We start from the raw sequence: 10,753 nt of genomic DNA, 5'->3' as shown, positions 1-10,753 counted from the left end.
CATATGATTATTCATATTATTCATATTAGAAAAATCCTACATTAGATAAATCAGGTATATTGTTTCGCTTAAATAAACCGTTTATTTTCAGAAAATGATGTCTACAATAAAACATATCAATAAATGAACTCTTGATTGATCTCAAAACTCATTTATAACTGCACTTAATACATTGTCATTAGTGGTAATTTAATCAAACGAATTATGAATATCTTATCTGAAGACTACAACTCGGAAGTTAATATTCACATTTGCCTGCTATGCTAATGTTAAATATTTTTGGCATAATACATGCCTTCTTTTTACTCCCGTTGTCTCCCTTTCTCAGTTTCATTATTTTCCTATTTTTCTCTGTGTCAGAAATGTTGAAATTGATTATGCTTCTTTACCGTGAATTAAAAATGTAGAAACACTAAAATATTTTGGGAATAATATTAGATATGTTAATCAATTGTCTGTGCAATGTGATTCTTCATAATAATAATAAAACAAAGCTTTCTTGTAATTTTATTTTCATACGTCGATGAAATATTTTTAGATACTTTTATATAATGCATACACGACGTATTAACGCTTTGTATATGCCTGTCATTGATACTATTGATTTTAGAATAGTTAATATCGACGACAGCAACTATAAAAAGAAAATAGTACTGTATTCGATAACTAATACGTTTTCAAACTGTTCCAATTAATTCTCTCATAATATTGGTCATGAGTTGAAACTGCTACGCCTCCTAAGCAGGATTTAAGAAAATCGTAACAATGTCTAAAATGCTAATGCAGAGAGAAAAGTTGAAATACAAAGCTGATCTTATAACTCTTTATTCGAAAAAGGTGTTTAAATAAAAAAAATGAATTTTAAATAAATGAATCCTTGAAATACTGTTCAGAAGTATTTTATCATATCGTCGCTACTTCAAAATGGACGACATCCGCATCGGACTTTGACATAATGAACAAAAATAAACGTAATATACTTTTTTTGCAGAGTCAGTTATCAATATGTAATTAGAAATTGCCAAAAAAAAAAAATCCTTTCTTATTTTGGTTAAAGGAGATCGTTTTTTTTAACAATTTGAATTTAACTGGAAACATCCTTTTATTCTTAATATACATCTTATAAGGTTGGCTAAGTATGCCTTTTTTTTTTTACATTTTAATATTTGTTTATTATTATTTATTTATTTATTATTCGATTAACGTTGCTTTGGTTTTGTCTGATCTGAATGGAATTTCTTTTTGCCAGAAGACATAAAATAAGTTATCATTTTAAAGAAAAACCCAGATACAAGTTATATGTATATCCTTTTGTCAACCATTTTCGAAGCAGTGAAAATAAGTTTGAAGCAAACAACACTGTTTTTTTTTTTTTTATAAAAAAAGTTATATAAATTGCTTTTTTATTAGAGCAGAACTATCTGGGAAAAATAATAGCATTTATCTCGTATAATGTAAATATGGACAAAAAGTATTTGTTATTATTTGGCTTTTAGGGGCACGTCTGTTAAAAGCATTGATCAACTTGTTTTCAAAGCAAAACATAAATATGGACTTCATTGATACTGCAAGTCAAAACACAAAACTATATTATCAACCATTCAACATATCAAATAAGTGACTCTGGTCGTAAAATCCTCAAGACTCAAGGTTTTAGTGTTATCAAACGTATTGGTGACCTTGATCTGAAAAGGTTCAGAGCTCAAGGTAAACGTTCAACACATATGGTCATTAAAATTCCTCAAAGTAATGTTACCTTGATCCTGATTGGTGCAAAGGTCAATGTCTAAGTTTCAAATGTCGTCAAATGTTATGGAAACGCCGCTCAATACGCCAAATGACCCCAATCAGAGTGGTTTGCTAAGAGCACTTATGATAGGGGTCTCCGCCAGCAGCATAGTGAAAGGTGGCTTGGACGCCATCCTTCTGTCGTACTCTGCCATGAGGAATTTATGGGTAATGTTTTTGGTGGATAGACTCTTTGCGGAGAATGGTTTTTCAAGCTTATTTTAAATGATTAAAAAAAATTCTCCCTGTCCTAGCTTAGGTTAGTTGACTCCTTCCTTTTAAAAAGGGGACAGTGTCCAAGTTTCTGGATATGGATTAATGAACACCAAGCTTCAAAGAACTATTTCATTATGAACGTATGAAACATTATCTTTCAATGGCCACTGCATTGTCAGCATAGCGCCATGTACGTCTGAAAAAAAAATGTGTGGAGCAAAATTTGGACCAGATGTAGTTCACATGTAAGAACTCCCTTGTTGGATACTGTAGTTATGTTTTACAAGAAATCTATTTTTTCTTACAAAAGGTCTCTCAAATCGTAACACAGGCTGCATATATCACAGGTAAAATTGCAACATATGTTCAACATATGTTTAACATATGTTGAGCATATGTTCTGAAACATATGTTCGCCATAAAAAACGAGCACCATATGTTAAACATATGTTCATAAACATATGTTCATCATATGTTTAACATATATTAAACATATGTTTTTGATAACCATATGATTACCATATGTTTATAAATATATGTTAGACGTATGTTGAACGTATGTTAATTTCATTTTTGTGTTTACTCGTTTTCTTTATCCTTTAGTATTATTTACACAACATGTATCACAAATGTCTTATACATATTTTAAAATATTCCTTTAAATATTTTCATTGTTTAGTTAATTGTCGATACCCATTCTCTTTCTAAATTACTATCTTCAAGTTATTATCCTGTTTTTACAACTCTGAATCTTCTAAAAATTGCATTAATTTTGCAGCTCCAGTCATCTAATGAAAACAAAACGAGATAAAAATACATGTAACTTTTATTCTTGCAAATATCATATAGACAAGTTTGTTGTTCTCTTGTGAATGGTTCTCACTCAATGCAGATTTAATTGTTTCTGAAAAAGAAGCGGAAAGAACGTAAAACCTTTTAAGATGGTTTATAGATTTACACCTGCCTCAGTTGCTCCATTATTAAAAACAAAAGTTTGAAGAGTATAAAGATCAAGTTGCAAATACAACATGAGTCAAGTTTTTTCATTCTGTTACTTATGAACATTCTGTTAAATACTGGCATTATTTGTAAGTTCTGAAGAAAGAGAGAGAGAGAGAGAGAGAGAGAGAGAGAGAGAGAGAGAGATAGATCTATGACGTTACCTTTGATGCATTAATCCCACTTTTTATCCAACTTCTTCTTTAAATATGCTGTTTATCATTTGACAAGTCAAGTCTAAACTTATGTCTAAAATGTTAATACAAAATCAAATACAGCCATCAGATCTTTTAAAATTTTGCAAATTAAGAAGTGGAAAACCATTAAATATATTTGTGTTATTTCTAGACAGTGATATCTTAAAATTTTACAAAAAATCATTAGAACAAAAAAAAATTATAATTGATATCAATCATACAGCCATTCTATATTTAAATTTAATTACCATAACTTGTAAAGCAAATGTAGCGCAGATATGTTGAGCTCAAGAAGAATATCTGGGTCCTGGATCATTCATCACTTCATTATCTTCAATAAGATATGTAAGATATCTTACAAACCTCTGTACTGATACTACTGCTACAAAATATAATATACTGTCAAACAGTGTCACTCAAGTCAATACCCGGTATTTGATATATTAAAATGATTTGCATATCTCCATATCCATTTGTTTGATTATAATATACACAACATATAAAAATAATGTACAAATAAAACCTTTTATTCAATTTTTGACATCTTTTATGTATAAAGTGGTGCATATAAAAAAAATATTGAACATAATTAATTTTACTGTAGAATAATATTACAATTTAAAAAAAAAACACATCATGCTGCAGTTTTGAATGTTTAAGAAATGTTTATAATTTTGTACTCACTTCTTTATAATATCTGACACTGTGTTAATTGATGCCATCTATGATGTATCCAGTAGTCACTGCATTCCTAAAGTAAAAACACTTTTTTTTTCAATTCGCATGTAATAAAAATTACACTATAAATATTGATAATATTTTTTAATGAAAAATGAATTGAATTGATATAAATATTTCAATGAGATATATCATTGTACAATTTGTGTTAACACAAAATAATTCATTTGGAATTTCCCTGTAGGATTGTAAAGACTTTTTTCATTTTCATAACTGATTAACAGTGATAGAAGACATACTCGTTGCCTTGCAATGAGCTTTGCTCTAGTTTTGGGGGCTACTTTCACTTTCCTAGTTTTTAAATTCGTCTGATCTTAATATATCGTTCAAGTCCACATGTTTATGCTTGTTCACAATACACTTGTTAGGTCTAAATAAACTATAGCCAGTGAGGTTTTGAGTTGTAGCACTTTGTGAAAAAATTTACAGGCCTAACCTAGATTTTCTACATTCTGTCATTCGTGAACATGGTAGATCTAATTACTTTATGATTTATTCACTGTATTTCTAAAACAATTTCAACAGCCTTAAATGTTTTAAAAATGTTAACAACAGTAATGACAATCGGTCGTTGACATTACATTAATTTATATTACAGACCACTGCATGCAATATTTCGGACTAGCACTGGTACAGTAAGGTTTCTCAATCCGAATTTTCTAGGAGAACACAACTACAGCCCATAGATTGGCTCATTGCCACTATATAATCTTAAATAAGTAACTGGAAACGCATTCTTACCTTATATAAGAACAAGTTAAAATCCATCCTACAGATTGATCTTCTGCCTCCGTGACGTAAAATATGACGTATGTTTATGAACACTAAATTTAAAACCGATTCAGGCTTAAATCAGATTTGTTAACTAAACACTTAATGTGATAAAATGCATGGCTAATGTTGATCATATAATTTGTTTATACGCGTATGTATTTCTACATGTGTAAAAATTTAAGCCAACGTACACGTCTAATCAACATAACGCAACTTCAAAACATATGCTGATCATATGTTTTAAACAAACATATGTTCAAAATATGTTCAACATACGTTGAACATATGATTACCACAAATATATGTTCAACATATGTTTTGAGTCTGTAATATGTTAAACATATTTTTCAAACATATGTTAACAATATTTTTCAAACATATGTTCAACATAATGTGAAAAATTCATATGTTTAACATATGTTAAACGTATGTTTAACATATGTTACTCGAAACATATGTTGAACATATGTTGCAATTTTACCTGTGATAAGGATGGTGGCTAAGGATATTTTAAGTACGTATTAAATGAAAAAAAAAAGATGTGAATGGAGGCCCGTTTTGGATTGCTCATTGCGTGTTTCAAAGGGTGCAGCATGGAGTAATTTATCTATTATGATGAGTTTTTGAAAGGAGTTGAAACCAGTGATGATTCGGTTTGTTTGTTAGGTGCGTCGTTAGATGCAGCCTGCCTGAAACGTTGCCACTGTTTACGAGCGTTCGAACCTAAGATTTTGAGTTTTGAAGGTTTGCTTTTTTATAATGATAAAAGGTGCCTAGTTATCAATGTAAAACAATAATTTTGTTTGGTAGAACCCCAAAATATATAGCGAATGAAAACAGGGATTTAATTAAATCTTAAATTGTCACGCTAAAAGTATGTTTGTCCTATCTCAATCTGCAGTTTAAAGAATATTACACCATTTGCCCTGAAAAAACCCCCAACAACTAAGAACTTCAGCGCCTGGCAATGGGTCTTTGTGCAAATGATTTTTATGATGAAAACACGTGTACGCAATAATTGTGTGATTGTGTGTATTAAAATGAGGTTCAATCTTTTGGAGCCTAATGAATGAGCCACGACTCTGAAACAATCCCCCTCTTTGGCTTTACGAGTTCTGAAATATGAATCATACTCACTCCAACCATGTGCTACCCTTGTGCCCCCCTTATCGAAATGTAGGAATATACTAAAGCGATTCAGCAGGGATATGTGCAGTAAAAAATAAATATACCAAAAATGTGTGGAAATGGTCCATTTTTCAATAAAACCAATTCTCTTGGTTATAATACCTCTTGATGTTGCAACAAAGAGCGAAGATCAATAAATTTGTGGAGAACAATGTTTGACTTTTACATCACTCACATACAAAGTTATGAATAGATTATATGAGTAATATATCATTACCTTATCCATGCTGGTAAGAACTTGTAAGTGGGAACTTCAGTGGAAGTGGTTCTATAGCCTGTTTGTTTAGCTATGGAGCTAGTAGTTGTCCGGCTGGATGAGAACGTTGCACGTGAAGCTGGTTCTGTGTCAGTGGGGGCAGTAGTGGTGGCTGTTAGATGGCCTGTAGTAACAGTTCACCTTTCACAGTCAGACCCTTTTTAATGTAACAGTTTGTAAAGAAAAAATGGGATTTTTTTCATCTGTCAAAAAAGTTTATCCAATCGAAACTAGTATGTCATTTCTAACAAACAAATAATATCTGTTAAATAGTGTAAAGCTTTGTGTTACTAATTTAATCGGCAGTTTTTGTTGCTTTTTGTTTGTTGTGAAGATGTTGTGCATAACAGTGCAATATTTTCACAGATTTTTACCAGCGAATACTTAATGGACTTGACAAAATTACAAGAGATAAAAATAGTATTATTTTATTAGACTTGTATTTAATTTCGATATCAACTTTATAGCTTGAATTTTCTCTGTTATTTAATCTCTAAATCATAAAGCATAACATCTTGTTTATAATAGTTCTGAAATAGTCTTATGCTCTTATATTTCACAGAATAATACAAACAAGTACGGGACGTGTATTACTTATGCAATACTCTCAGAATGCTTGCTTATGTCAGCGCTTAAAGGCTATTGCACGAATGACGCAAAACAATTTGATGTGCCATATTTTTTTTTTAAATATCTGTTTTTTCAATCATATTTAATCAGAATTACAGACCTTCTCTAAAATCATTTCATTTTGCAAAACCAGGTTGTTCAACAACAGTGAACGCCATTCGACATGTATCGATTTAGAAAAAAAGAGCGTGCATTAAAAGGCTGGGTAAATCAACATTCTGATGACGTAGAACACGCTCATTTCAGGCTATTTGACTATGGTTAAATTTTTAAAGAAATACAAATTATTAGTATTCAGGTAATATTTTTCAGTTGAGTAATTTTTGATTATATAAGATATATGCTCTGTTTAAAAGAAACTGAAGTTTGTATATATTCATGGTTAAATTTAATCAAATAAACAGCAGCATTATTTGATTAATTGTTCAAAGATATCTTGAGAAAACGTTTTGTTTTTTAATGACCAAAATTAAACATGCTTGTAAAATTGACTTTCATATGGTACATTCGTTTATATTTCGTGATATATTTTCTGATGTAAACACTGCTTATATATAGCACAAATCTACTCTAACTATACGAATAGAGCATTGTGATACTAACTACTAAAGTTCCCTATACCCTTTCAAACATATATTGATTAATTTATGTTATATGGATACTGTTTATATTTTTTCCAAATAAATATTATGATAAATGATGTTCCAAAATAAATCAATGTAAAATATAATTTTTCTTAAAAAATGCATAAATAGAGTAAGCTGTCAAAGCACTTGTGCTGTTCATACCTTTGTGCAGAAAACATTCAACACGTGACATTGTTGATTTTTACACTAATCTGGGCATACATTGAAGCATCAAATAACATACCTTGGATTCTAAGATTTAATACATCTTGTATGTTTACATGTCTGGATATATATAAAGCAATGAATTAAATATCATAACAAATGTAAATGTTGAGAATAATGGCAATGCCTTGTCAGTTATTGTAAATGTTGGTTTAACAAACTTTAGATAAACAGATGAAATTCATGCCATACACCAGAAAGACTACACACAATCAGGGAACAAAGTAATATGTATATTTTTTAATTTTTAGAATATCTTAATTGTACTAAAGAATCCTTTGATATCACATGTCAAATTCAATACAAAGCCTGAGTGTAGAAAACACAGTCTTTGTTATCTATGTATTAATGATATACATTGTTCAACAACAAATCCAATCCAAATACAGCAAGTGTTTGTGTTAGAAACGTCAAATAAAAAAATAGTGAATTAACACAGGAGATTTGATGATAAAGGAGTTTAAAGAAAATTAAAAAAAATATTTGTCAAAAGATTATAACCATCTAGCTTGAGTACATAAATACTGACATTTCCTAAATTAATTGAATATTAATTTATAAGTAACATGAAGAGATATTTGATAGGAAAAGAGAGATGAATTTGAAAGAAAAAAATATAGAACTCAAATATAGCGCCTAATAGATTGTATCCTTAGACAAAATTCGTAGATCAGTCTATGCTGAATACAAATAGTCATAGAGTAAAACACACTTTAATCAAAATGCTAAGGACGGCTGATTCTGTCTCTATATAAACACAATTTGTTTTATTACTTTCACAATAAGTAACGATAATAAACATTAAATCACTGTAAACATCAATTCGTTTTAACTATTTTCGCTATAAGTGCGTTTTACTGTATTACACACAGATATATTTGTTGTATATAAAAATATCTATTTTTAATTAATTGTGTAATTTGTTCCACACCTGGGTATATATAACACGGTATTTGTCACATGTTGGCATATATTCCATCTTCTGAAACAGATAGAGATAACAGTTCATAGCATCTCCTGTATTCCTCCTAAAAGAAAAAAAAAACATGTCTGTTAATATATCGTTTTGGTTTCAAGATTTTCAAGATATTGTACATGTATACATGGACATTTTTGCCCCTGTTTTATTTTCCCCTTTTCGATTTTTTGGCTTCAGTGGGCGAGTTTGAGACTCAATGAAATCAAATTTCTAAAATGATATTTCTTTAAACTCAAATGTGTTTAGGGGAATTAAAAATACGGGCGAAAATGTCTGCAAGTGTAAAAAGGCGAACACTTTATGGAGCAAGAATATATTTATGATATACTGTATACAATTTACCAATTTTATTGTGTATACTTTATACAGTAAATCTGCATTTGTTTTCTTAACATTTCAGCCTGTCCACTTTATTACCATTTTAGTGATGACTTCCGGCCGTCTTGTTTGGATCAGTCTGACTGTTGTCAGTATGTCCACCTCTCCGTCCATACGTAACTGTTGGAGGGCGTTATGTAAAGCGCAGAATATACCAGCTGGACCGGATCCGTCCCTGTAAGATATATACCGGAATGTTAGAGGGCATTATGTAAAACGTAAAATGTACCAGCTGGACTGGCACCGTCTCTATAAAACATGCATTTGATGAATAAAATGCTTTATAAAAAGCATACAAACGACCAGCCGGACCGTCACTGTCCCTGTAAAATATGCTGGATGGCATTATGTAAAACACAAATTGTACCAGTCAAACCGGCAAACAATGTAAACAGTGATCAACATTAGCAATCACAACTCACAATTTCTTCTTAACAAAAAAAAAACAACTTATTGTACAAATTATAATGAAAGTTATTCAATTCTTTCCATTTAGACTGACATTAGAGTTCATTTTATTGTAAACAAGGATTTTGTTATTTTGTACTCAAACTTACTTGCTGATGACGACTGAGGTAAAGTCGCTCTCCTTCCCTTTATCCAGCAGCAATTCCACACCCTTTAGCATGGCATTGTCGTTTTCAAAAGGTACATGGAACACATCAACATCCTGTTTGGTACCCTATATTACAGCAAAGTTAAAATGATTAACACAACTGTGTATAAAAACGTACAAGGAGGGATCTTGTAAGTGTCAGTAACATGTTATGTGCCTTATTATTCACGTCTTGTCAAAACAATGCAACAATTTCAATGCTGTATGCAATGAACATAACACAAAGTCAAACAAACTTACGTCAGTTTGAATAAGTAATGTGTCCTGTGTAACTGCACTAATGCTACTTCCTGTGTCACCGGAGGTTAAGGTATAAGGCGCACATATGCAGGAACAACCTCTTTTCGGAACCCATTGTATATCCTGAAAATAAAATAAAAATTATTTGTGTTTTTGTAAATGATTTTCAATCTCATTTCTGCCTATTAAAAGGCAACCCGATTAAATAAGAAAAAAAGCCAAAACAAAAAACAAAAACAAAAAAGAAACAAAAAAAACAACATTTAAACAACCGTCAAGTAGTCAATTTACCTCGTTGTCTTCAGATAAAATAACTATTGCCTTCACATCATGGTCCACACACAGTGTCCACAAATCAACCTTCGTTTCTGGAAGTGGGGCTTGAGTGAGAACAAACGCACCAAGGCTCGAGAAAGACTATAAGAAAAAAGATTGATATTTATTAATATCATTTCACGTTCATTGCTAAAGGTCTCATACGATAGGTGATATAATACAGAAAAACTGTGAAGTTCCTACAGAAGTAGAATTTGAAATATTATTTTAAATGTACAGAAATATGGATATGGAATATAAGCTTTTTATATAAAAAATATTTCATTTGTAAAATAGCAAGTTTCCTATAAGTTGTAACTTACTGGGACACAAACTGCATTTATGTAGTCGTTTCTTCCTTTTACATACGACGTTAAGTAAGGACGGTACTTGGAAACTAGCATTGAAATTAAAAACAAGAAAATCAACTTAAACCATATTTAAGATTCGATATTTCTGAAGTTTTTAACGTTGCTAAAATGAAGAAAGCAGCCATTTGTATGAAAAAAGCAAAAGAATCAAGGGTGGCATAGTACAACCGTTTAAAATATTTTAAACCTGATTAATATATACAACATATCATAATGC

At 30.6% G+C, this 10,753-nt stretch overlaps 1 protein-coding gene and 1 long non-coding RNA gene across 2 annotated transcripts in view; both read right to left on the bottom strand.

The window, feature by feature from the left end:
- Positions 1-2,834: 2,834 nt before the first annotated feature.
- On the bottom strand, positions 2,835-3,610 carry LOC136274111 (uncharacterized). Its single transcript, XR_010712408.1, has 3 exons — positions 3,449-3,610; positions 3,168-3,252; positions 2,835-2,908 (listed from the first exon to the last, which is right to left on the bottom strand). It is a non-coding gene; the product is annotated as an uncharacterized lncRNA (long non-coding RNA).
- A 4,247-nt stretch (positions 3,611-7,857) lies between these two features.
- LOC105322036 (uncharacterized) overlaps positions 7,858-10,753 on the bottom strand; it is a 68,656-nt gene continuing 65,760 nt past the window's right edge. The window contains exons 27-32 of the mRNA XM_066072637.1: positions 10,489-10,562; positions 10,142-10,267; positions 9,851-9,973; positions 9,552-9,676; positions 9,034-9,169; positions 7,858-8,665 (exon numbers count right to left, since the gene is read on the bottom strand). Coding sequence (XP_065928709.1) covers positions 8,594-8,665; positions 9,034-9,169; positions 9,552-9,676; positions 9,851-9,973; positions 10,142-10,267; positions 10,489-10,562 — 656 coding nt within the window. The 3' untranslated portion in view covers positions 7,858-8,593. The remainder of the gene's footprint in view (positions 8,666-9,033; positions 9,170-9,551; positions 9,677-9,850; positions 9,974-10,141; positions 10,268-10,488; positions 10,563-10,753) is intronic.

This window comes from Magallana gigas, chromosome 1 (genome assembly GCF_963853765.1).
Source record: "Magallana gigas chromosome 1, xbMagGiga1.1, whole genome shotgun sequence".
NCBI classification, from domain to species: domain Eukaryota; kingdom Metazoa; phylum Mollusca; class Bivalvia; order Ostreida; family Ostreidae; genus Magallana; species Magallana gigas.
This window is presented reverse-complemented; position numbering and strand designations above follow the sequence as displayed.